The 27,932-nt window shown below is 42.7% G+C and overlaps 1 protein-coding gene across 1 annotated transcript; it reads left to right on the top strand.

The window, feature by feature from the left end:
* eftud2 (elongation factor Tu GTP binding domain containing 2) lies at positions 1-27,555 on the top strand. The gene is made up of 28 exons (XM_063018909.1): positions 1-53; positions 1,876-2,021; positions 2,102-2,267; positions 2,635-2,713; positions 4,560-4,635; positions 4,750-4,815; positions 4,952-4,987; positions 5,983-6,073; positions 7,151-7,233; positions 9,300-9,466; positions 10,568-10,692; positions 11,236-11,299; positions 11,767-11,857; positions 12,908-13,043; positions 13,772-13,899; positions 15,108-15,301; positions 15,429-15,540; positions 15,640-15,780; positions 15,954-16,055; positions 16,143-16,225; positions 17,436-17,522; positions 20,157-20,283; positions 22,414-22,501; positions 24,319-24,437; positions 24,639-24,733; positions 25,567-25,720; positions 25,877-25,984; positions 26,883-27,555. Exons 2-28 carry the CDS (start codon positions 1,920-1,922, stop codon positions 26,976-26,978), a joined length of 2,916 nt encoding a protein of 971 aa, XP_062874979.1. The 5' UTR covers positions 1-53; positions 1,876-1,919; the 3' UTR covers positions 26,979-27,555.
* Positions 27,556-27,932: the final 377 nt, after the last annotated feature.

The raw sequence follows: 27,932 nt of genomic DNA, 5'->3' as shown, positions 1-27,932 counted from the left end.
TGTGTGTGTGGTGTTTAGAAACAAATCGTGGACTCACAAAAGATCAAGAATCAGTAAGTTTTACTGTTTTATACGCAGAACTGTTGGTTCTTGATTATCCGCACCTTGATACTTGTAATGCTTGTAATTTATGTAGACTGATTTAATTAGATGTAGCTTTAGCTTAGCAGCCTTAGCGTTGATTCCATTCATTCTAATGTAGCGCGTGTATTAGCGCGCAGTTTAAATGTTGAGAAGATAGAACTAAAATATTAATAACATGACGACTTATTACTTATTGTTTTTACTTTTTGTGTTTGTGTATTAACGTGCATGTATTTGCTCAAATTGCAAAGAAATTAAACAATATAGGGAAGGGATTACAGTACTGCACCCTGTTTAAGTTAGTTTTACACTGAATATTCGCCCTGTTTTCAGCCAATAAACATCCTAAATGGAATAAAATTGCACAAAGTAAACAAAGAACAAACAACAATTAAGTAAATATTAAAAAGCTCTTGTTAATTTTAGTTAACGCTGTGTCTTTAATACAAGGTTCACCTGCATTAAAAAACTAAGGGAGCGTCTAAAAAGGTTCACTGTTGAAAAACTAAGGGAGCGTCTAAAAAGTGCATGAAGTCGAAATCTGTTTAAAATACGTCCTTTCTGTGTGGGGTTTGCATGTTCTCCCCGTGTTTTCTGGGTGGGGTTCCCCCAGGAGCTCCGGTTTCCTCCCACAGTCCAAAAACATGCAGGTGAGGTGAATTGGAGACACTAAATTGATGATATAACCTTGTGAACTGATGAATCTTGTGTAATGAGTAACTACCGTTCCTGTCATGAATGTAACCAAAGTGTGTAAACATGACGTTAAAATCCTAATAAACAAACAAACAAGGGCGGCACGGTGGCTCAGTGGGTAGCACTGTCTTATCACAGTAAGAAGTTCCAGGGTTTGATCCCCAGCTGAGTCCTTTCTGTGTGGAGTTTGCATGTTCTCAGCGTGTCCGGTTTCCTCCCACAGTCCAAAGACGTTCAAGTGAGGTGAATTGCAGATGCAAAATTGTCCATGACTTTGTTTGACATTGAACTTGTGAAGTGATGAATCTTGTGTAACGAGTAACTATCGTTTCTGTCATGATTGTAACCGAAGTGTGTAAACATGACGTTAAAATCCTAATAAATAAATACATTTAAAAAGTGCATTAAAGGTTGTAGTAGCTACACTATGACACGTACGATTCGCTATGCCTAATCCTAGCCCCTTATTTACATTTTCACCCTTTAGCCACCCGTACCCATTGACACCTTTATCCAGAGTGACTTACATTACAGTTACAGTATACAGTCTGAGCAACTGAGGGTTGGGGGTCTTGCTGTAGGGCCCAACAGCAGGAACCCGGCATGGGTGGGACCTTTTAAGTGACCTTCTGATTACTAGTCCAGTACCTTAACCACTAGGCTACAGCTTACCCCTCATATAGTCTAAAAAAGCTTCAGATATTCTGCATATCGATTTACTCCTGGTACTTTAGTTTCCTCCTTCCTCTAGAAACAAGCAGAAGGTATGGTGGTGTGAGTCTGGGATGCCTGACTAAGGGTTAGTGCGCTAGTGCAGCCGTTCTTTTATATTCTCTTAGACCCCCCTGATAGGGGTTATGGTATTATTCTTAAGGATGACAAAAGGAATTGTGTCCTTGGTCTATTTCAGTGGGGTCTTTCTTAGTCGCCGTCCGTTGCCCTTTGCATTTTTGTGCTGGGCCAATCAAATATGTGTCCGTTCTCAAAGACCCGACGTAGGCAATAGATAGTTTAAAATATTTCTGTATAATCTAGAGATTTCCCATGTGTCAATAACTTATTGATTTTCCCGTCCTATTTTGTCACTGTGGTTAGGCCAGACGTTCTTTTGACACCCCACCCGAAAAGAACGCAATATCATGGAGACTGATCTGTACGACGAGTTTGGTAACTACATCGGGCCGGAGCTAGACTCTGACGAAGATGAAGATGTAGAGGCGGAAGACCGAGATGCAGCAGAGGTAAACTAACTACCAAACATGAACCGCTTTTTTAGTTTGTGTGTATGTTTTTTGGTCATTGTTTAATGTGTGTGGTATAGGCGGATGAGGATGAGGAGGACAACGATCAGGTTGACGCTGATGAGGACGGTGGTGGAATGGAGGTGGTTCTGCACGAGGATAAGAAATATTATCCGACTGCAGAGGAAGTCTACGGGCCTGAAGTGGAGACTATAGTCCAGGAGGAGGATACACAACCACTGACTGGTAAGACTCTGAAACTATCTGACTGAAATTGCTGGAGAATCAACCAATCACCACTAGGTGGGAGCAGCGTCTCGTTGCAGTGACAAAAGCTCAGGTTTCACACAATTTTCCATTATATAGTTATTCTATTTTAAACCCCCCGACCCCCACCGGTGCGTGAAGTTATATCTTATATAAAACCGGTCCGTAGCGCAAAAAAGGTTGGGGACCACTGCTGTAGATAATGTAGCCTGGGGTGGGGGGTAGTCACGGCTCTCTTTTCGGTCAGCCCTGGAAGTCAGCAGCAGTAGAGAGGAATGAAATATGGCTAGATTGATAGGAACATTGGGAGAAAACTGCAAAAAATATATATTTTTCTCTTTTGCAGAGCCAATAATAAAGCCTGTGAAGACAAAGCGGTTCACTCTTACGGAGCAGGAGTTGCCGGTTACAGTTTATGATATGGAGTAAGTCTGCATACACACATACTACTGCCATACTGAAAAGAGAACCCAAATTTATTTAACTGTATCACTGAAACAGTATCTGTACAATCAGTTAAATATGAATTTAAGGTTTCTTAAATGAGGTTTTGTCAGGCCTATATCTTCCCAGCTTATCAGTAATGTATGTCAGACCTTGTTCATGTAGTAATTTCTAAACCAGAAGCTGTATTTTTAAATCTCTTTAGCCAGTGATCTAATGGTCCGAGTACTGGAGTGGCGTTCATATCTCATTGTTTTTGTTAGTACTCAACAGCATTCTGAATGAGCTGCAGCTGTCTTGTTGATGTTTTTGGGAAGGCCAATAAGGAGGCCTTTGTAATAGTGTAGCCTGCTGGAGATAAATGCATGGATAAGTTTGGCTTTACGAGTGAATTTGAGTCCGATATTGAAAAATGTCATACCTTAACGCAGCTAGCAGAAGTGACATGAACATGACATGGATTTAGACTGTCTGTAAAGAAGAAAAATAGAAGAAGAATGCCTTTATTTGACAAATATACATGTGTACAGTATGACGAAATTCTTTTTCTGCATATCCCAGCTCGTTTGGAAGCTGGGGTCAGAGCGAAGGGTTAGCCATTGTATGGCGACCCTGGAGCAGACAGCATTTAGGGGCTTGTTTTGAGGATTTTAGTGGCTACATAGCACAGGGTTTTCAAACCGTAGGGAGACAAAAAATGGGTTGCAGATGATAATAATAATAATAATAATAATTAAAAAAAAACTTGTCCATGAACGCCCCCTTGTGGAAGATTTATGTTACATCTTGTAAACCACAGTGGGACCAGATTGTACACAGAGAGAGAGCGAGAGAGAGTAATATGCATTGCTTGTGTTGCCTGGGCATGTAAAAAATAATGGACAAAATGTGGGTCGCTTGAAGTTTGAGAGTCTGGATTTGAACCGACAATCTTCTGATTGAAAGCCCACACCGGTGACCCCTGTGTCCATCAGGGGGGTCAGTGTGGACATTGTGGAGGATTACAAATATCTGGGCGTGCACATTGACAATAAACTGGACTGGACTAAGAACACTGATGCCCTCTACAGGAAGGGCCAAAGTCGTCTTTATTTTTTGAGGCGCCTGAGGTCCTTCAACATCTGCCGGACTATGCTCAAAATCTTCTATGAGTCTGTGGTAGCGAGTGCTATCCTCTATGCTGTTGCATGCTGGGGAAGTAGGCTGAGGGTAGCAGATGCCAACAGACTCAACAAATTGATCCGCAAGGCCGGTGATGATGTGGGTGTGGAGCTGGACTCTCTGAAGACAGTGTCGGAGAGGAGGACGCTGTCTAAGCTGCAGGTTATCATGAACAATGGCTCCCACCCACTTTATGACACAGTGATGAGACAAAGGAGCACATTCAGTGCAAGACTCGTTCTCCCAAAATGCACCACAGAGCGCCACAGGAAGTCTTTTCTACCTGTGGCCATCAAACTCTATAATTCCTCCCTTAATGTGTGACACTATGGTCTATCTGTGCAATATTCAGTATTCATATGTGCAGTATTCAGTATTCAGTATTCATATGTGCAATAATAATAACTTAAGCATTTTAATTATTTAATTGTGTGTAAATAACTTTTTTTAATTTAACTTTAAATTTTCCTTCTTCTTTTTTCTTTGTTTTAAGCTAGTAGAGTGTTTATTCATTATACATAAATGGGTGCTACTGCAAAAAACTGCAATTTCCCTCTGGGATCAATAAAGTATTCCGATTCTGATGATTCTGAAAGCTCCACCCACTAGGCTACCACTGTCCCAGCAAACTGAATTGTGCATATAACATTCTGCTTTTCTCCACAGATTTCTTGCTGATTTAATGGACAATCCAGAGCTGATTAGGAATGTCACCCTGTGTGGTCACCTACAACACGGCAAGGTCAGTTTCAGACATTAAAAAAACGTCCTATACGTCTTATGTTCTATTTCCATTCTACATTTGTAAGGGGAAAAATAATGACGCTCTGGTTTTGTTGGTGTATGCGCTCCACAGACATGCTTTGTAGATTGCTTGATCGAACAGACGCATCCAGAAATCCGTAAAAGAGACGACGCAGATGTAAGTAGAAATGTTTATTACGTTTTCACATATCCACTCACCAGCATTTTATTAGAAACACAATGCACTGAATCATATCAATCACTTGTACCTGTAGTAGCTTGTACTTACTTATTATTTGTATTAATTTTTTTAGCTGCGGTATACAGACACACTTTTCACAGAGCAGGAGGTAAGATATTTTTCTCACTTCTCATTTGGTTTCCAGTAGTTTTTTTGCTTCTTTTCTTTTCTTCTTCTTTTTTTTTTTTTTTTTAATTTTGTTTTTCTCACTTTTTTCTCCCCAATTTTCTCCCCTAATCTAGTCGTGTCCAGTTACCCTGATTATGTCCTCAATACTGATTCGACCCTTCACCGCTGACTGAGGACGCCTCTCAACTGACATACGCCCCCCTCCGGCACGTTCAGTCAGTACAGACTGCATTTTTCACCTGCACGAGTCCAGTTCATACACTGACGGGCACTGTGTATGGAGGGCCACACCCCCATCAGCATTATTCCTCAGCCCTGTGCAGGCGCCATCAGTCGCACCACTTAGGAGGACCTATAGTCCGACTTTTTTTTACCCCTATGAACAACAGCCAAACGTTGTTCGTTCAGCCGTCCAGCCCAGTCGGAAAGGCAGAGCTGAGATTCGAAACCCCAACTCTGGTGTGCTAGCGTACTTTTCTCTCAATCTAGTCGCATCCATTTACCAGATTGCATTACGATTTCCTTCTACTGATGCAAACCTCCACTTCTGACTGAGGAGAGCCGTGATCACATGACAATAAAGGGCACACATTGAAGAAATTCCACCCATTTTCACCTGATTGGTTTATTATGCCTTTTTTAAGGCCTGAACCACGATCAAATGCAGTGATCCATGGAGTTGTTTACGCACGACACCATAATGAAATAAAGTGAGCAAAACGAATGACTCTTTACCATAGCCAATCATGATCTCTTCTTTATACTGTTGTCAATTACATACCTGTGAATGATGGTCTACAAATCCCTGCCTTCTGTTTTTATCTGCTGTCCCAGCTTTTCTGGAATTGGGTTTGCATGTTACTAAGAGGTTGGTGGGTGCAGTCTGTGGGCGATGTCAAATCTTGTTAGGCTCTAGTCTCAGTTACACTTGTACCCTGTGTATTTATGTTGTGTGTGTGTATGTGTGTATTGCAGAGAGGAGTCGGTATTAAGAGTACACCTGTAACAATGGTGCTTCCTGACTCAAGAGGGAAATCCTACTTGTTTAATATCATGGACACTCCAGGTATGCAAAGTCCAGCAGGTCTTATACACCTATACACAACGTGCTGCACAAAGACCAGAAAAAAGCACCCTAGATTTGTAGATTGTGGCTCCTAGTTTCTAGCATGGTTGAAATTCTCAGCGGTCAGTCATGTAGTGTGGCTACTTACAAGCTTAATGATTGAAAACAGCCAATGCAGGGCTAGTCTGCGGAATAGTCTGCCAACACACCAGCACTGGGATTCTAAACTCGCTGAGTTTGAATCTCAGCTTTGCTACCGGTCGCAGTGCCTGGAGCAGACAAAATTGGCCACTGAAGTCTGCTGGGTGGGAAAGAACCGGACTGGAAAGGGGGTGGGGTCTTCTACGCTGTATAAGGACCCTGGTTAGTAGCCCAACTGGCTATGCTAAATTGGAAGCAGGAGCTGCACCAGTTTTCTAAATTACTACATAAAGCACACTGTATAGTTAAAGGGTGCGATTTGAGACCCAGCCTTTTAGGTCGCCAGATGTTGCAGCATCTCTTCTGCACCACGTGCAACCTGATACATCGAGTTTTTGCAATTATACCCCAAGCTGCTGCATGCACCCTGCAAAACAACTCGGTATTTCGGAGCCTGCACATACCACCCTGTAGGAACTCTGGTGCAAATGACGGAGCTTTGCATTCAAGTTGCATTGGCTTGCATTGGGAATTTATGCTAGTTCAAATCTTTCATGGTGCTATTGGCCAGTCGGGCGTCTGCATACAGGCATGATTGGCTATGTCTGACAGAATGGGTGGCCTAGCCCAGCTATGGATAGGCGTCCTGTCCGGATGGGTGGTGGTGGTGTTACTGCATTTCACCCAGTGTCCCTAAAGATAAATTGGTGGTTAAAAGGACCACAGTTACAAGTGACCAGTTCACTTAACCACTGTGACAAAAATTGGATCAAGAAGGAAGCCCAGTGCCCATCTAATATATCTAAAACAAATACTCGTAGTCAAGTCTAGTTTAATTACAGATGCTTAGTAATAGAACCTATTAAAACTAGCAGCAGCCATCCTCGTCCTCGGAGTGGTTCCTAAGGTTCTGTCATTATGTACTGCTCTCCTCAGGTCATGTGAACTTTTCGGACGAGGTAACGGCTGGAATCCGACTCTCAGACGGAGTTGTGCTATTTATAGACGCTGCTGAGGGGGTGAGTATGCCTGCTGCTGGATTTCTGCTACACTTTTTCTGTCTAATATCACTACACTACATTCCATAATATTTATACCTCATAATATCTAAGATTTGAAATGGTGTTAGTTTTGAAATAGGTGGCTCATTAATAGTACTGCGTGGTGCAAAAACAGAGGTTTCACTGCCATCTGGCTGGGCTGGGCGGCTACATGAACAACGATTGGCTGTCGTTCAGGGGTGGGATGAGCCGCACCAGGGTTCCTCATACCCGGTGCAATTACGACCTCGTCTGGCTGATTGATGGTGCCCGTGCAGAGTTGGGGATTAATGCTGATCAGGGTGTGGCTCTCCGTGCACAAGGCTGATCCGCATATGAACTCGCCTCATGCAGGTGAAAAGATGCAGTCGGTACTGCACGAGTGTCGGAGGGGGCGTGTGTCAGTTGCGAAGCTCTTCAGTCAGCAGTGGAGGGTTGTATCAGTAGTGGGAATCAATGACCATGTGACACATGCGGCCGAAGAACATCATCATAGTAATGTTGTTTTTCCGACAGCAGATTCAACCCCTTATCTCAGAGGCAGTAGGCTTGTGAGCATGTTAATCCAAGCATCCAGGTTACAAATGGTAAAAGATTTACTGCTATTTTGCTATCAGCCACCCAGACGTCTACACAGACATGATTGGCTGTATCCAGAGCCGTAGATAGAGAGAGTTGCGACACTCCTTGATCTCGCCGCTACGCGGTCACGTGGTTCATGTAACCCTCAATAGTTCCAAACAAACCCGGCGCTGTCATGTTCTCAAATGGGACAGGCAGCAGTAAATGAAATATTAAACGGCAAATAATAAACATTTGTACAATTTCTGGGTATTTTCAACTGCGTTTACATTTACTGCATCTGCTTTAATGTCAATTTGGTATATAAAGTGGAAGATTGATGTTTATAATGACTTGTTAATAGGTCGTTCTTGTTAACACACAGTACATTATATTAGCATACATTACATAATGCGATATCCTTAAGTAGTAGAGACAATATACAGTATAGACATTAAAGTTTTTTATGTTTTGTTTTTTGCATAAACTAATCTCCCTTCACTTTCCTGAGGATTCATAATAATAATCATTTTTGCTAAACACTAAGTCATGTGCTGGATTCATAAGGTTTACCTGCACTGAATGAACAGATTGATAAACACATTACCGTACCAAAAACATTATAGTGCAGGTACATGAAAAAGCATTCATTCATCTCTTATTTCATGAGTGATTAATAATTGATTCCTACATGTAATACATTAATGAATTCATTATGAATATGCACTAGTTCATTTTGTCTAATGTAAGTGGTGGACAAGGTAGACAAACCATGTAGTTGAGTTAAAGTAGAGATATCCAAGGTAACATATTACTCCAGTAAAAGTAGTAGTAAAAGTAAAAATACTCTTTACCTCCACTAAAGTACTAAACTAAATTTACCTTCAAATGTACTTAAGTATGAAAGTAAAAGTATAATGATTTATTGTGGTTCTAATGTTTTATGATCATTTCTGTAACAAGACTCTTGATTAATCAACTCATTTTAGGTGAAAAGACTCGTGTGTCATTAATTAAGCTTAACTGACTAAGCTAAATTGGGTTATACCTATTAATTAAGATAAACATGTAACATTTAGTGCTGAGCAAATGCTAAACAATAACAGTATTAAGTATATTAATGACATTAAATTCATAATTTTTTTAAAACAAAGCAACATACAGCTAAAAATGTTTGATAAGTAGTGGAAATGAATGGGGCTCTATGGGTTGTTTGGAACTATACAGAGCTCCACAACCCGGAAGCTGGGCAGAAAAAATGTCCCGCCCCCTTTCCAACGGTTCCCTATGGGAGTGTCGCCACTCTGTTCTCTCTACCGCTCTGGCTGTATCTAATGAGGTGTGGCTGAAGCTCAACAATTCATTACAGTGTTGTAATATACTGTATTTTGCCCCACTGACAATGAGGATGATGGTTAAAGCGGAAAAAAACCTTAAAGCATTATGGTCAGAGGTTTAGACGCTCTTTTTTTGTGTATACGTAGGTAATGCTGAACACGGAGCGATTAATCAAGCACGCTGTTCAGGAGCGCCTAGCGATAACCATCTGCATCAATAAAATCGATCGACTGATCCTGGAGCTCAAACTGCCCCCCACCGATGCCTACTACAAACTGCGCCACATCGTGGACGAGGTCAACGGCATGCTCAGGTACTCTTTTCAGATTGTTGTGTTAATGTGTCCTATATTTGTCAAATTCTGGGAAAATCAAGTGCAGATTTTAGCCATCCTAATGATGTAAGCACCTGGTACAGAATCGAAGCAACTGCTGATTTGAGCACAGTCGATGTTTCACTTCAGTTGCCTACCCATTTTTTGTCCCATTTATTTCCATTAATTTTTTGAAAGGCAGGTTTGAAAGGATTCGGACGCCACCAACTGCATTAGCAAAAGTATTCGGACGCCCATCACTGCTGAGCCGCAATCACACTCGCATTTTCTTCAGGAAATTCACCTCTCTAGTTCTTACTAAATACTCTAACAATGCCGAAGACTATGACAAAAATCTCTAACCAAGCCAATATAAAAAAATAATCCTTAATTTCTTGGAAAAAAAATGGTATATAAGCAGCACTTGACAAGGATGATAGACCGCCATGAGAATGATCTACCTTTCCTACCATGCATAAAACCATGGTGTAAGCACAACTGAAAACATCTAAATATATAAATAAATAAAACACATTTTGTTAATTCTTAATTTGAACATGATTGCAAGGAATTGCAGGATTTCACCATCTACAGTACATAATATTATTAAAAGACTATTATTAAAATGCAGTTGCTAGACTGGCCTGCCTGTAATCCAGACCTATCTCTTATTGAGAACTTGTGATACATTATGAAGCTCAACGACAACAGCTGAAATGTTATATCGAGCAAGTAAGGGGGGGTATCCACTTTCACAACTGCAACGGTTTTTGTTACATCTTACATCAGGCACACAATCGACTTAACTTACCATGATTGAGGGAGGGGAGGTCGGATATGGAATAGTCTGGTTGATGCATGTGTAAAGCACAAAGAATATAGTGATCCCTGATACATCCAAAAACTATATGTTTGCTGCTGGCTGGGTGTAAAGAAGCAGCCTTTAGCCTCACATGTATCACAGGAGGCGTGTGTTACCCCGCACCCATTCTCGGTCTGTGTGAAATGACAATCCATTTAAGTCAGTTTAATAATTACAAAGGGGGCGAACTGTAGATAAAAATTGTACTAATGATTCTTTTAACAACCCTCTTTTTTCAGCACGTACACAACTGATGAGTCTCTGGTGATGTCTCCTCTGCTGGGCAACGTGTGCTTTGCTTCGTCCCAATACAGTATCTGCTTTACGCTCGGCTCCTTCGCCAAAATCTACTCCGATACTTACGGTAACGTGAACAGAAAGACACACCCACAATTCCCATACTCCCGTGATGCCTGGTTCAATCTATTTCTGTTTAACGGTCGCCGGCGGATCATGATCCGCATTATTGATTTGGCACAGTTTTTATGCCGGATGCCCTTCCTGACACGACCCTCCTTATTTATCCGGGCATGGGACCGGCACTACGATGCACTGGTTTATGCGTCCTAGCGGCTAGGTACCTTTAGGACAATTCAGTGTCTCCATGGTTTTGGACTGTGGGAGGAAACCCCTGCAGACACGGGGAGAACATGCAAAGTCCGCACAGAAAGGACTCGGACGGCCCCACCTGGGGATCGAACCCAGGACCTTCTTGCTGTGAGGCGACAGTGCTTAGCCACCGTGCCGCCCCCGTGATGCCTGGTTCAATAAATCATTGATGCATCAACTCACTAATTTGGGGTTGTACATTTTATTATGCTGAATGTTAAGATTCACAGTTGTAATGGAATCATGTTTGCAGTCCTTGCAGTGTTTTTACATCATGTTGTATTATCTTGTGTTCCAGGTGACATAAACTACAACGAGTTTGCCAAGAGACTCTGGGGAGACATCTACTTCAACCCCAAAACGTGAGCCCCTCCTTCCCCATTTACTGGTTGATTTACTTCTGTGTCCACAGTCGTGTTTTTAGATGCTTTAGACTTTGACATTTTGGACATTTTGATTAAGTGATTGCTTACTGAATTGCCGTTGGACTGCTAGGACCGCCTCATAGTGCAGATTAACCAGTAAAAATCTTTATGGAGTCTTTGTGGACGCTTAGACAAAAAACTGAACTTATTAATAAATAAAAGGAATTTTGTCTACATACATTTGACTGTATAGTGAAGCCTGCATTGTTCCAATGTCAGCATACTGTATTTGTGCTATGAATCTACCATTTGTGTCCAGTATGCAGATTTCTTTTGTGCTTTTTAAATACACACAATACAGAAACAGATGTTTACTTTCTCTGGGTTCTATTGGCATTATTTAATGTAGGCACTATTGATGTTCTTTTCCTTGCATTTGATTGGTTGTGATGTCTGTCAATCAGGAGGAAGTTCACTAAGAAAGCACCCAACAGCAACTCGCAGCGCAGCTTTGTGGAGTTTATTTTGGAGCCCTTGTACAAGATCCTCTCACAGGTGAGTCTTTCTCATACACACATACTTTGTAGATGTTATGGGTTACATCTGACCATCCGGACAAATTTTCTCTCAGAATTGGCCGACAGTTTGGGTTTTCTCCCTGACCTTGATGATGACACCACTGTTCCATGTACATATTCGTCCTAAGGCCTTAAGTTGCCTAGAAAAGACTTCAGATTTTAAGATCTGCACATATTTGCATGTGTTGGGTCAATCTGTCTACTTGAATGGACACAGCTACAGAAGTCCCCAGCTATTGTTATGATCGCAAGCAGTACATTGGAATTACAGATGTCTATGCCACCAAATTGATCATTTTAGTTGCTTTGAGTGCTTTGAGAGTCCCTCCTGCCTCAGCTGTCTATAGAAGACAGCTCTGATGCCTTAATTTCCAATAAAGAACTAATCAGCCAAAAGGTTATGACCACCCCCTCCCAAATATCTGCATTTCAGTGCCTATTTGGTAACTTTGCATTGCTTATGGTAGTTACTCCACTTGATTAAGGTCAAGCCATTGTAAGTACCTAAGGGACAAAAGCCACAAACTGCAGACAGGTTGTTGGGCATCCAGGATTTTTAATTCCAGGGGACATGAAGGCTTTGGCGACTGGTTCGGTCTACCTAGAATGGACATGCAGGCTTCAGTGTAGGTGGGTAACCTTATAATTTACAAAGCTGAAGGACCTGCTGGTAATGTATTAGTACCAGATATTTATGTTCATGTCTCGGCAGGTCAGAGTTGTTTTGGCGACTGTTAAGTGGGTGTTTCTAATGTTTTGGCTGGTACTAGACACCACACAGTCCTATAAAACAGGCACATAAACACGAAATTCATTTGTTCACCTACACCCCCTTGTGGAGGCTTTATTGTACAACTTGTAAACCACAGTGGGACCAGATTGCCACCATTATTGTAAATTAAGTACATTTAATTGTGTGTTTGGATTTGATGCATTGTTATGTTAAATTATTACACATTAACATGTTGTATAAACTTTGCTATACGGATTGAAACAAAAACCACTGTGAAACTTGGTCTCTATGTAGGTGGTCGGTGATGTTGACACGTCTTTACCACGAGTGCTGGACGAGTTGGGGATCCACCTGACCAAAGAGGAGCTGAAACTCAATATTCGACCTCTGCTGCGCCTCGTTTGCAACCGTTTCTTTGGCGAGTTTACAGGTTTGTGTGCATGTGCATATGGTTATACACAGACAATGATATTGCTCTGTCAGTATACACACTGTAGTCAAAAGCATGTGGACACCAGGAGGCCGTGTGCTCTTGGACACATGGAGTGGAGTGGTGACCCCTAATCCTAGTGGCTTTCATTGATTAGAAAGCCTTTCTTAAAGACTTCCTGAAGACTATGGGTCTGTCCGAAAACTGCCTTGCTGCCTAAGTAGGGAGGATTCTAATAAGACATCGAGCTCATAAGGCAGGTTATTTAGACGCACTGCTTAGACAGGGATTACTTTCACTTTCTGAGCTAACACAGTTAGCCTCAGGCCATTTAAACCAATGGGCTGAGGCGACACAACTCGCTGGCAGGCCAGCTAACATCTCCCTTTGTGTACCGCACTGAATGCTGGGATTGCCATCACTGCTAGGGAATTGTTATTCAGTCGGATTATAGCTTTGAATTAAGGCATCTCAGTGGGCAGCATTTTAAGGCATCTAGGAATTCGACAAGCTCTAGCTTGCAGTCGATGTTCCAATTCATTTTAAAGGTGGCACAGACAGGCTTCGACAGGAAAGCCCTCCCCAGCATGTCTTCCCCAAACTTGAAAGCATATCATAAATTTTTATGATGAATTTAATAGCAATAGGTGTTATTAAAAACCTGAAATACATGTACTCATTATTTAGGAGGTGTCCTTAAATTTTTGGCCTTGTTTGAATGTTCCCAGGTTTTGTGGACGTGTGTGTGCAGCACATTCCATCTCCACAAGGAGGCGCCAGAGCTAAGATCGAACACAGCTACACTGGAGGACTGGACTCGGACCTCGGAGAGACGATGGCCGAGTGTGACCCAGACGTAAGTACTGAAAAAGAAATATGGTTATATTGGGGGAGGGGCTTGTGTGGGCTTGTGTCGTCTGGAAATGCATGAGGTCTCCGCCCACACCTGTTACCAGGGTGTTTGCTCTCAGCGTCTGGTGAGGAATGATGTCACAGTCTCACCTTCAGCGAGCACATCAAGTACAGTAAGGATAGTTCTGGATTTGCACGGTACCATACACTGATCAGCCATAACATTAAAACCACCTCCTTCACCAGCTCCACTTAATATATAGAAGCACTTTGTAGTTCTACAATCACTGCCTGTAGTCCATCTGTTTCTCTGCATGCTTTGCTAGCCCCCTTTCATGCTGTTCTTCAATGGTCAGGACTCTCCCAGGACCACTACAGAGCGGGTATTATTTGGGTGGTGGATCATTCTCAGCACTGCAGTGACACTGACATGATGGTGGTGTGTTAGTGTGTGTTGTGCTGGTATGAGTGGATAAGACACAGCAGCGCTGCTGGAGTTTTTAAACACCTCACTGTCACTGCTGGACTGAGAATAGTCCACCAGCCAACAGCGCCCCGTGGGCAGCGTTCTGTGACCACTGATGAAGGTCTAGAAGATGACCGACTCAAGCAGCAGCAATAGATGAGCGATCGTCTCTGACTTGTGGACAGTGAGTGGACACGGTATTTAAAAACTCCAGCAGCATTGCTGTGTCACACTAACACACCACCGTCATGTCAGCGTCACTGCAGTGCTAAGAATGATCCACCACCTAAATAATACCTACTCTGTAGTGGTCCTGTGGGGGTCCTGACCATTAAAGAACCGGCTGAAAGCAGGCTAAAAAGGTATGTAGAGAAACAGACAGACTACAGTCAGTAATTGTAGAACTACAAAGTGCTTCTATATGGTAAGTGGAGCTGATAAAATGAACAGTGAGTGTAGAAACAAGGAGGTGGTTCTAATGTTATGTTGACAAATACAGCGAGCATAGTGTGTTCTTGCATGTGTGTTAAAGCTTATTAGGAAGCCAGAGCTGTCTGGGGAAAAGAAGTGGTCGGTGGTTTTAGATTTTTTGAAGCAGGTGTGTTTTAGCTTGCAGCTCTTCTCTGTCAGTGTGGGTGTTGGGATTGGATATGATTAAATTATGAGAGAAAAAAGCAATGCAGTTACACAGTAGCTATGATCCATAGCACTTGCTCCTCTCAGCCTTGAATGTGTGTGTGTTCCAGGGTCCACTGATGTGTCACACCACTAAGATGTACAGCACGGACGACGGCGTGCAGTTCCACGCCTTCGGTCGGGTTCTGAGCGGAACCCTGCAGGCGGGACAGCCAGTGAAGGTGCTGGGAGAGAATTACACTCTGGAGGACGAAGAGGACTCGCAGATCTGCACTGTCGGACGCCTCTGGATCTCTGTAGCCAGGTGAGTGCCTGTGAAATAGAGATTTTCACAATTGTACCTGTATCCATATTTGGTTATGCAGTTATGTTATGCATGATGAGCTAATCTGAATAGGAATAACTGTGTGTGTGTGTGTGTGTGCATACAGGTATCAGATTGAAGTGAATCGTGTCCCCGCTGGTAATTGGGTGCTCATTGAAGGCTGTGACCAGCCCATCGTGAAAACGGCCACAATCACAGAGCCTCGCGGCAATGAAGAGGTGAGAGTGTCATATAAATTTGGGAGAGGGGTGAAAAACGCACCCCTAGCGAATTAGAATAAAATACTTAACTTGAATTATTGTAACGTGATCAATCAGGCTCAGATCTTCAGGCCTCTGAAGTTCAATACTGCATCGGTGATCAAGATTGCCGTGGAGCCCGTGAACCCGTCTGAGCTGCCCAAGATGTTGGATGGACTGAGAAAGGTCAACAAGAGCTATCCTTCACTCACAACTAAGGTAAAAGACACACACACACTTCAATCTTGAGAGTGTACCATTCAAGCTTCCCTCAGTTTTGAACAGTAGCCTGAACCAGTACATAAAACCGTTACAATTGGGACAGCACCTTTAACAATGCTGTATTATTTGAGCTGCTGACTGACTAATGAATGAAATGATTGTGTGTGTAGGTGGAGGAGTCGGGAGAGCATGTTATCCTGGGTACGGGTGAGCTATATCTGGACTGTGTAATGCACGACCTGAGAAAGATGTACTCAGAGATTGACATCAAGGTACCCTCTTAAACTTTCATTTGTTCCCTGTTGTCTCATTATGTCAATCTCACTGTTCTAATACTTGCATATTTGCTTTTCGCACAGGTGGCTGACCCTGTAGTGACCTTCTGTGAGACGGTAGTGGAGACGTCCTCCCTCAAGTGCTTTGCTGAAACGCCTAATAAAAAGTACGTAAGAGGTGTTTTATAGCTATATGTTATCTTGGATGTGGGCTCTCGGCTAGTGTGGCGGTCTAATTCGTAGTGCAGACGTGCTATTTCATTGTCTGGGCATCCAACAGGCACAAATGGCTGTGCCTGAGGGGGGAAGGTCAATGGTTCTTCATTGCTGCTGTAAATGCGACCTCTGCTGGCTGGTCAGGGTGCCTGCACGAGCAGTGGACGATCGTAGGGTAGCGTGGTCTCTGTAACTGTAACACATACGGCCCTCTGTAAGACTCCATCTCTGGTAAGGGAAAAGAAGCGGTTGGCGACTGCCAGAGAGGGAATTTAATCAGGGCGAATTTCCTGTCCAATACAATTACCTCCTTATGTTTTCAAATAGATACATTTTAGTTCTAAACCAGTATAATCAGAATGTGAATAGATTTAAGACCTGAGCAGTACTTAATAAGAGTTGCCAGGTCTTTGTCTTTTACCCACCCACAATTATCCAATACTGCATAGTTGTTCACCTAAATAAAATGACGAATTCAACGTTACTAGTCACAGTTTGGATCAAAAATTATGGATGAGCGGCCCAGGTGGCGCAGCGACCGAGATTCTGAGCTTTTTGGCAGACAAAACTGGCCTCCAGTCTGCTGGGTGGGAAAAGTCTGGACTCAATGCTGTGTAAGGACCTTGATTGCCCAGGGTGCCTGTACAGAAAGTGGTGGAGCGTAGCGATCGGGGCACGGCTCTCCATACGCAAAGTATGGGTGAATTAGAAGGGATTCGGAGGGAGTGTTTGGCAGGCTACTATATATCCTCCTTGGACGCCGACAGGGTCCCCAGCAGCGGATTGGCTACCCTAAATTGGGAGAAAATGGTGGTAAAATGCATATAAAATAGCACACATGGATGAGTTACACTTTCTATCTCTCCCTGGCTTCATCCCTGGCGAAATCTGGCAACCTTATACATACATGAAGCATAACTACCAGCAGAAAGAAACAGCCTGAGGGGAAAAAATACATAATTAAGCAATATTTGCTCCTCTAGATATAGAGCTTAGGATCTTACATCTTACAGTGTAGTAAGATATATACACTCAATATTAGCAACCACAGAAGTATAATGAAGGCAGCATCTTTATATATCAGCGCAAAAATGTTGCAGAGATGGGTGGTTTTCCTGTAGCTTGTTTGTTTTAATCTCATTAACGTATTTTGAATGGCAGGAACAAGATCACCATGATTGCAGAGCCTTTGGAGAAAGGTCTTGCAGAAGACATTGAGAACGAGGTGGTGCAGATCACCTGGAACAGGTGAGAAGACCAGGGTTTATATCCTGCATTCACACTGACAGAGAAATAACAGATATATATATATATATATATACAGTGTATCACAAAAGTGAGTACACCCCTCACATTTCTGCAAATATTTAAGTACATCTTTTCATGGGACAACACTGACAAAATGACACTTTGACACAATGAAAAGTAGTCTGTGTGCAGCTTATATAACAGTGTAAATTTATTCTTCCCTCAAAATAACTCAATATACAGCCATTAATGTCTAAACCACCGGCAACAAAAGTGAGTACACCCCTAAGAGACTACACCCCTAAATGTCCAAATTGAGCACTGCTTGTCATTTTCCCTCCAAAATGTCATGTGATTTGTTAGTGTTACTAGGTCTCAGGTGTGCATAGGGAGCAGGTGTGTTCAATTTAGTAGTACAGCTCTCACACTCTCTCATACTGGTCACTGAAAGTTCCAACATGGCACCTCATGGCAAAGAACTCTCTGAGGATCTTAAAAGACGAATTGTTGCGCTACATGAAGATGGCCAAGGCTACAAGAAGATTGCCAACACCCTGAAACTGAGCTGCAGCACAGTGGCCAAGATCATCCAGCGTTTTAAAAGAGCAGGGTCCACTCAGAACAGACCTCGCGTTGGTCGTCCAAAGAAGCTGAGTGCACGTGCTCAGCGTCACATCCAACTGCTGTCTTTGAAAGATAGGCGCAGGAGTGCTGTCAGCATTGCTGCAGAGATTGAAAAGGTGCGGGGTCAGCCTGTCAGTGCTCAGACCATACGCCGCACACTACATCAAATTGGTCTGCAGGGCTGTCACCCCAGAAGGAAGCCTCTTCTGAAGTCTCTACACAAGAAAGCCCGCAAACAGTTTGCTGAAGACATGTCAACAAAGGACATGGATTACTGGAACCATGTCCTATGGTCTGATGAGACCAAGATTAATTTGTTTGGTTCAGATGGTCTCAAGCATGTGTGGCGGCAATCAGGTGAGGAGTACAAAGATAAGTGTGTCATGCCTACAGTCAAGCATGGTGGTGGGAATGCCATGGTCTGGGGCTGCATGGGTGCAGCAGGTGTTGGGGAGTTACATTTCATTGAGGGACACATGAACTCCAATATGTACTGTGAAATACTGAAGCAGAGCATGATCCCCTCCCTCCGGAAACTGGGTTGCAGGGCAGTGTTCCAGCATGATAATGACCCCAAACACACCTCTAAGACGACCACTGCTTTATTGAAGAGGCTGAGGGTAAAGGTGATGGACTGGCCAAGCATGTCTCCAGACCTAAACCAAATAGAACATCTTTGGGGTATCCTCAAGCGGAAGGTGGAGGAGCGCAAAGTCTCGAATATCCGCCAGCTCCGTGATGTCGTCATGGAGGAGTGGAAAAGCATTCCAGTGGCAACCTGTGAAGCTCTGGTAAACTCCATGCCCAGGAGAGTTAAGGCAGTTCTGGGAAATAATGGTGGCCACACAAAATATTGACACTTCAGGAACTTTCACTAAGGGGTGTACTCACTTTTGTTGCCGGTGGTTTAGACATTAATGGCTGTATATTGAGTTATTTTGAGGGAAGAATAAGTTTACACTGTTATATAAGCTGCACACAGACTACTTTTCATTGTGTCAAAGTGTCATTTTGTCAGTGTTGTCCCATGAAAAGATATACTTAAATATCTGCAGAAATGTGAGGGGTGTACTCACTTTTGTGATACACTGTATATATATATATATATATATACCGATCAGCCATAACATTAAAACCACTGTCCATTTAATCAGCTCTACTCACCATATAGAAGACTGTATTCCATCTGTTTCTCTGCATGCTTTGTTAGCCCCCTTTAATGCTGTTCTTCTATGGTAAGGACCCCCACAGGACCACTACAGAGTGGGTATTATTTAGGTGGTGGATGATTCTCAGCACTGCAGTGACACTGACATGGTGGTGGTGTGTTAGTGAGTATTGTGCTGGTATGAGTGGATCAGACACAGCAGTGCTGATGGAGTTTTTAAACATCTCGCTGTCCCTGCTGGACTTAAAATAGTCCACCAACCAAAAATATCCAGCCAACAGCACCCCGTGGGCAGCATTCTGAGACCACTGATTAAGGTCTAAAAGATGACCAACTCAAGCAGCAGCAATAGATGAGCGATCGTCTCTGACTTTACATCTACAAGGTGGACCAACTAGGTAGGAGTGTGTAATAGAGTGGACAGTAAGTGGACACGGTATTTAAAAACTCCAGCAGCGCTGCTGTGTCTTATCCATTCATACCAGCACAACACACACTAACACACCACCACCATGTCAATGTCACTGCAGTGCTGAGAATGATCCACCACCCAAGTAATACCTACTCTGTAGTGGTCCTGTGAAGGTCCTGACCATTGAAGAACAGAGTAAAAAAAAGCAGGCAAAAAAAACATGCAGAGAAACAGATGGACTACAGTCAGTAATTGTAGAACTACAAAGTGCTTCTATATTGTGGAGCTGATAAAATAGACAGTGAGTGTAGAAACAAGGAGGTGGTTTTAATGTTACATAAAGATACATGTCAATTTTTGGACTCTGTAGAACATGGTCACTTTATTTGTGAATTTGTTGCTTACTCATATTTACTGTCCACCTCTTTAGAAAGAAATTGGGAGAGTTCTTCCAGACGAAATACGACTGGGATTTGCTGGCCGCCCGTTCCATCTGGGCATTCGGACCCGACACCACTGGGCCCAACATCCTGGTAGACGACACACTGCCCTCTGAGGTATGAGTCTATGCTGCTGGCCAACATTGTAAAGTTTTAGGCTGGGATGGCCCCTTCCTGTTCCAACATGACTGCACACCAGAGCACAAAGCAAGCTCCATTAAGACATGGATGAGTGAGTTTGGTGTGGACGAATTTGAGTCCTGACCTCAACCCGATAGAACATCTTTGGGATGAATTAGAGTGGAGACTGTGAGCCAGGCCTTCTCGTCCAACATCAGTGTCTGACCTCACAAATGCGCTTCTGAAAGAATGGTCAAAAATTCCCATAAACACACTCCTAAACCTTGTGGAAAGCCTTCCCAGAAGAGTTGAAGCTGTTATAGCTGCAAAGGGTGGGCCGACATCATATTAAACCCTGTGGATTAAGAATGGGAATCACTCAAGTTCATATGCGTGTGAAGGCAGACGAGCGAATACTTTTGGCAGTAGTGTACATCACAAACGTGTCTATCTATTGCAAACATTGACTTTAGATAGTGTACATTTAAATAAAAAATAAATAAAAATGTCATGTAAATATAAAAAAAACAACACAGGCCGCTCAGGTGGCGCAGCGGTAAAAACACGCTGGAACCAGAGCTGGGATCTCGAATACATCGTATCGAATCTCAGCTCTGCCTGCCGCATGAACAACGATTTGGCTGTTGTTCAGATGGGCGGGACTAAGTCGGATGGAGTCTCTCTCTCATGACTGGTGCAATTATGACCTCTGCTGGCTGATCGATGGCGCCTGCACAGAGATGAGAAATGAGTGCATTCAGGGTGTGTCTCTCCGTACACAACGCTGAGCTGCACTGCACTCGTCAAAGTGTAGGTGATAAGATGCATGTGGCATGCTGCCCATGTGTCGGAGGGGGCGTGGGTTAGCTTCGTTCTCCTCAATCAGAACGGGGATCGGCATTGGTGGAGAGGAAGCATGACGAAATCGGGCTATTGGACGCGCTAAAAAGGAGAAAAAAGGGAGAAAATGCGTAAATAAAATAAAAATAAAATATATTTATATAAAAACAATAAAAACAATACATATTTATGCAATTGAAATGTACGGTGTGCAATTGTGCATTGTATAAAAATTAGGGCTGTCATGCGATTAAATTTTTTAATCGCGATTAAAGAGCCAAATTAATCGCGATTAATCACAACTAATAATTGAGCAAAATTTGAACACTTATGCCCATTTTTTTTGCAAGAACCATTTCTAGATGCAACACCAGTGGTGTAACTAGGAGCTCATGGGCCCCAGTTAAAAAAAGAAAAAAAGTTGGGCCCCCTCAACAAATTGCACATGCTGATGGCTGAACAGAATGAACTAAAAGTCACTCGGACGTTACACTTCAAGTTCAAATTCCTGCCTCTGGCATTTTTAATGCAGTTTTAATTTTTTTAGTTTTACTTAACGAAAAAATTGTAATATAATAAAAATGACTGACCAGTAGATCATTCAGGAGGTGTGAGGTGAGGTGTTGTCCATTATGTCGAGCAGTTTGTGCAATATCCTTCACTCAACGACTGGCTCTAGGGGCTTCCTTATGAGCACTTTCTTATCAGCTTCTCTGTGTCTTTGGCTCAGATGCTCTATAGAAAATTGCACTTGCAATATTATGCAGCAGACATTAAAGGATGTGCGCTTCCTTAAGACATATGGCATGCTCTGACCCTCACTGTGGACAGCCTTAGTGATAGACTGTCGGTCTATTTTAGTCAAGGCGAACACCCAGGCATCTGTCGCCCTTTACCACTTCTTCCAGGATGAAAAAGGGGTTTCGAAATAGCCCCGGTCTTCATAAAGTCCAAGACCATCTACTTAATTTAGGCCACATTTAAGTGGAGCTGGAACAAAAGGATCAACCAGATCCCTGTACACCTCTCCATCGCCGGCCAATCAGAGGCCAGGATCTGTTTTCTGTGGGAATGGTATTAAAAGGCTTAAACTGAACTAAATACTTTTGCATCAAAACTCTGCCCCCTGTTTGCTGCTCAGTTATGAAATAAAATGTGCAGCATAATTATTAATATGCTACTATACTACTGAGACGTTGCTAAGGACAGGTGCAAAGATAAGTGCATAACTGATCAAAAGTGATTTTTTTTTTGTATGTGTGTGTTTTTATGGCTGTGTGTATTTAGGTGGACAAAGCTCTGCTTGGCTCGGTGAAGGACAGCATCGTGCAGGGATTTCAGTGGGGAACTAGAGAAGGCCCTCTGTGCGATGAACGTAAGACACTGCAATCATTGACGTACACACCCTTTTTCTTTTTTTTCCCCCAAATTTTTATCCCTATTCTACTCATGTCAAATTACCCTGATTGCGTCCTCTATACTGATTCGACCCTTTTGCCGCTGACTGAGGACGCCACTCAACTGACTTGCGCCCCCCTCCGGCACGCAATCAGTACGGCCTGCATTTTTCACCTGCACGAGCCGAGTTCATACACCGAGAGACACTGCGCACCACACCCCCCTCAATGTTATTCCTCAGCCCTGTGCAGGTGCCGTCACTCAACCAGCAGGGGCCGCAGTCGTACCAGTCATGAGGACCTATGCTCCGACTCTACCCCTGACCCTGAACAACAGCCAAACGTTGTTCATACTGCCGCCCAACCCAGTCGGAAAGGCAGAGCTGAGTTTCGATACGATGTATCTAGAAACCCAACTCTGCGCCACCTGAGCGGCCACACCCTTTTTCTTGACGCACTTGCAAAAATAAATAGTGGCAGCATGTAACTAAGGCAATATCAGTTACTGCAATAAAACAAACACACAGATGCTGATTTTCTGCATGTCTATTAGAAGCCTGCCCTCCAGAACGTGCTCAGGATGGGCTATACTGCTTCACCTGATTAGCAATATATGCCAAGGCTTAACGGCAACACTTAAAATGATATAAAGAGTAGGCTTGGTAGCACTGTTGCCTGTGGGAGGAAACCTGAACTCCCGGAGGAAACCCACACATACACGGGGAGAACATGCAAACTCCACATAGAAAGGACACGTACCGCCCCACCTTGGGATCGAACCCAGGACCTTCTTGATGTGAGGTGACCCACCATGCTGTCCAGTTACTGCAATAAAACTAACACATAGATGCTGATTTTTTTGTGTATTTATTTAAAACCTGCCAACCAGAATGTGGTCAGTAAGGGCTATACTGCTAACTGCTACACCTAATGAGCAAGATATGCCAAGGCTTAACGCCAATTCTTTAAATGATATAAACAGGACCTTAGTCAATCATGCAGCAGGCCAGAGAGGTGATTAAACCGTGTTATAACATCTTGGTAAATTATAGTATGCATTAAGAGAAATGTTTGCCATTTCCATACACTTTATTGGCAAAAGTATTGGGACACACTTTTTAATCATTGAATTCGGGTGCAAATGCTTTGTTGGTAATCATACTAAATTGTAATGTACACCGACTAGACATAACATTATGAACACTTTCCTAATATTGTGTTGGTCCCCCTTTTGCTGCCAAAACAGCCCTGCAACTGTGATGCACTGTGTATTCTGACACCTTTCTATCAGAACCAGCATTAACTTCTTCAGCAATCTGAGCTACAGTAGCTCGTCTAAACATGTGCGTCAATGAGCCTTGGCCGCCCACGACCCTGTCGCCGGTTTACCACTGTTTCTTCATTGGACCACTTTTAATAGATACTGACCACTGCAGACCGGGAACACCCCACAAGAGCTGCAGTTTTGGAGATGCTCTGACCCAGTCGTCTAGCCATCACAATTTGGCCCTTGTCAAACTTGATCAAATCCTTACGCTCGTCCATTTTTCCTGCTTCTGACACATCAACTTTGAGGATAAAATGTTCACTTGCTGTCTAATATATCCCACCCACAAACAGATGCCATGATGAAGAGATAATCAGTGTTATTCACTACACCTGTCAGTGGTCATAATGTTATGCCTAGTCGGGGTATGCCTAATGGTCTGGATATACTTAGTGGTGCAAGCCTGGATGAATTGCTGTTAAAATAATGACTAACGTTACCACTGTTATCTGATGTGTTTGCGTTTAGCCATTCGTAACGTGAAGTTTAAGATCCTGGACGCGGTGATCGGTCAGGAGCCGTTACACAGAGGAGGTGGACAGGTCATTCCTACCGCCCGAAGAGTTGTTTACTCCGCTTTCCTCATGGTGAGCGTTTCTTTTTGTTTCTCCTCGTCATGCTTTTGTCTCTTCTGCACTGTCATCACTGCTTCCATTAGCTGTATTGAAAATTCTCGTCCAACCGATATCCTGACTGATTGAGCTCATTGTTGTTTTTTATTTATTTATTTATTTATTTATCGCATCGGTGCCAAACCACGACTCTTTGCTCTGATTGGACGGTCGCAGGCAACACCCAGGCTGATGGAGCCTTATTACTTTGTGGAAGTTCAAGCTCCTGCTGATTGTGTGTCTGCTGTTTACACCGTACTGGCACGCAGAAGGTAAAACCAAACACACACACACACATATGCAAAGAATAATTAAATACTGCTGTCTTACACGTTAATGTGTACCACCTAAAAGAGAAATGTGGTCTTAAAGGTTTACGCACACGTCATGGTCAGAAGTATGTGGACACCCTTATTTTAAGTCTAAATACTTGAGTGTAAATAAGCTGTATTTAATGTTAATGTATCTTGTTAGGGTTGACGTGTTAAACTCAAAAATATTGGTAGATGACACTGGTTTTAAGAAACCAGTCTTTCTAACCTATATGTCATCCATACCGTTGTTGGTGTAGTCCCAATAAACTAAGAAATGCTACAGTGTTTAAGCCACGCCCGCTGTTTATTAATGTAATTAAGTGCTGACGAGTCTATTCCAACTGGCAACAATGTGGACATTGTTTCTCTAGAACATCCCGTGGGTCTTCAATCTTCTCTGTGGCTTGTTTATTGTTCCTCTAATTGTATCTAGCCATCTTGTTGCTGGCCATCCTCATCCTCTCTTACCTTAAGCATCAGTTTGCTCATCTTGGCTTCGAGAGGTTTGGTTTGATTCAGTCAAGGATTGATTATCAAAAGTCATTTATTTAACATTTATTTAATTATAATCATTTACTTGGATCAAAGATTTAAAAATGTACTGTACCAAGGGTACCATGCAGCAACAAAGGGGCACATTTTCAAGTTTTCAATCGTATGGAAACGATTGACTTAAAAAATGTAATATGTGTAGCCCTTGTCTTTAGCAGCACCGTCTTAGTACTCTTACTTTCAATCAGATTGTTGACTTTGACGTTAAATGATGTCTAACCTGTAACTTTGTCCCTCAGAGGTCACGTGACGCAGGATGCACCCATCCCAGGCTCCCCTCTGTATACCATCAAGGCTTTCATTCCTGCCATCGACTCGTTCGGGTTTGAGACTGATCTTCGAACACACACACAAGGACAGGCTTTTGCCCTCAGTGTGTTCCACCACTGGCAGGTACATACACACACTAAAATCTAAAATAGAAGGTTGTTCTAAAACTCTATACAGTTAATAATGTGTTGAAATATGGGTAATTGTGTTTGGCTTGAAAAAAAAAAACATTTTAATGCCCATTATTATACATTCCTTTTTTTTTGTCTGTTTCTCCAGATCGTTCCTGGCGATCCTCTGGATAAGAGCATCGTGATTCGTCCGTTGGAGCCTCAACCTGCCCCCCACCTAGCCAGAGAGTTCATGATCAAGACCCGAAGACGCAAGGTAAGCCACGAGCGCTTAGTTTTATGCCATCTTAACTGCTGTGTAGCATCAGTGCATGTCTGGGGTGGGGGGGGTCTGTCATTTCTGACCTTTTGTCATGGGACACACACATGCTCCTATAAACTAGGCATACATTAGAAACACAGGTGTAAATGTTGAAGCACAATTTAACTGTCTTTTAAAGGCACTCCGGTAAAAACTATGGCTATTTTTATAGGGTTGGCCTCATAGGTTTGAAACTCAGCTCTGCCATCCGGCTGAGCTGGGCAGCTACATGAACAACGATTGGCTTGTTCGTACAGGGTGGGAAGCCGGATAGGGACCTTATAACTTCTGGCTGATGGTGCCTGCACAGAATAGAGGAATAATGCTGATCAGGGTGTGGCTCTCTGTACACAAAACTGATCCGCATATGAACTCGCTTTGTGCAGGTGAAGAGATGCAGTCGGCTACTGCACACGTGTCGGAGGGGGAGTGTGTCAGTCTCGCTCTCCTCAATCAGCAGTGGAGATCAGCATTAGTGGAGAGGAAGTGTAATGCAATCAGGAATTGGATACGACTATATTGGGAGAAAAAAAAGCATATAATTTGTAGATCTGTTAGCACTGATTGTGACTAAAACAACTCGATAATTAGGGTGTCTATATATTTTTGACCACCGTTTCTGATGAAATGAATGAACTTAAAACGAAAGAAATAAAAAAATGTAGTTTATTTAACAGTGCAGCTGAAGTTGCTTGATCACTTTATGATTAAAAGTTTATGGACCACTATTTTCCTCCTATACCTTTGGAATGAAGGCCAGACCCTCTCGTCCAGCATCAGTACCTTGTATTTTTACTTCTTTTTTAATATTTGTAATACTAAATTACAAATTCTTTCCTTCATTCTTCTCTAGGGTTTGAGCGAGGACGTCAGTATCAGCAAGTTCTTCGACGATCCTATGTTGTTGGAGCTGGCCAAGCAGGATGTGGTGTTAAACTACCCCATGTGATACAGATATCAGTCCATTACATGTTCTCACATTCCCTACCTAATAAGTTCATCATACTGGCGTCATTTGATCAAGTTTCAATATTCACTTCACAATACCAATACTGGGGAATGTTCTAGTGCATGCCTAGAAATTCCAGATGTTTACTTATCCTTTAGTCCATACTTGTCCACACCGGTAAGCTTGCATTTTCCACCCCAAATTAAGCTCTTTAGTAAACCCACTGATACCGCCAACAGGTAGAGCAAAATCTAAAAGACTACATACTGCACTGTATAGTGTTATAAATTCACTATGTCATTTTGTGTGTAGAGAACATAAATATATAGGAAACCATTCGGAATTTAACCCAACAGACATACTAGTATGTCATATGTTTAGACTAAACCTTGGATGCGACAGTAATTATGGGGAATTATTTTATGCCATTACTTGTCATCAGCTAGGAAACCAACTTTTCTACTTGCCTGATTTGTCCCGCTGATAACTGTTTTATTTTTCAAAAAGGTTTTTGTACAGTAAAAAGGAGAAATAAAACAGCTTGTGTCTTTTTATAGAACATAATGCATTTGTAAAAGGTGAATAAAATAATAAAATTTGTGTTAAATAATTCACTGGACGTCACTTTTAGGGCCGAAGTGAAAACCCCTCTCTAGTATTAATCAGTATCTATCAAAACTAATGGTCAGTATCTATCAAAAGTGGTCCAAGGAAGGAACAGTGATGGGGTCATGGGTGGCCAGGGCTCACTGATGCACTTGGAGAGCAAAGGCTGGTCCGATTCAACAGACGAGCTACTGTAGCTCAAATTGCTGAAGAAGTGAATGCTGGTTCTGATAGAAAGGTGTCAGAATACACAGTGCATCACAGTTTGTTGCGTATGGAGCTGCATAGCCGCAGACCAGTCAGGGTGCCCATGCTGACCCCTGTCCACTGTCAAAGGCACCAACAATG

The sequence above is a fragment of the Trichomycterus rosablanca genome, chromosome 22 (genome assembly GCF_030014385.1).
Source record: "Trichomycterus rosablanca isolate fTriRos1 chromosome 22, fTriRos1.hap1, whole genome shotgun sequence".
Classification (NCBI taxonomy): domain Eukaryota; kingdom Metazoa; phylum Chordata; class Actinopteri; order Siluriformes; family Trichomycteridae; genus Trichomycterus; species Trichomycterus rosablanca.
Note: the sequence above shows the minus strand (reverse complement) of the source record. Positions and strands in the feature narration are given on the sequence as shown.

Excerpts from the sequence above, each read along its gene's own strand:
- eftud2 (XM_063018909.1), top strand. The coding sequence starts at position 1,920 with ATGGAGACTGATCTGTACGACGAGTTTGGTAACTACATCGGGCCGGAG. Across the intron at positions 11,300-11,766 it reads ATCTACTTCAACCCCAAAAC|GAGGAAGTTCACTAAGAAAG; the intron begins GTGAGCCCCTCC and ends TCTGTCAATCAG. Across the intron at positions 17,523-20,156 it reads GTGCAGATCACCTGGAACAG|AAAGAAATTGGGAGAGTTCT; the intron begins GTGAGAAGACCA and ends CCACCTCTTTAG.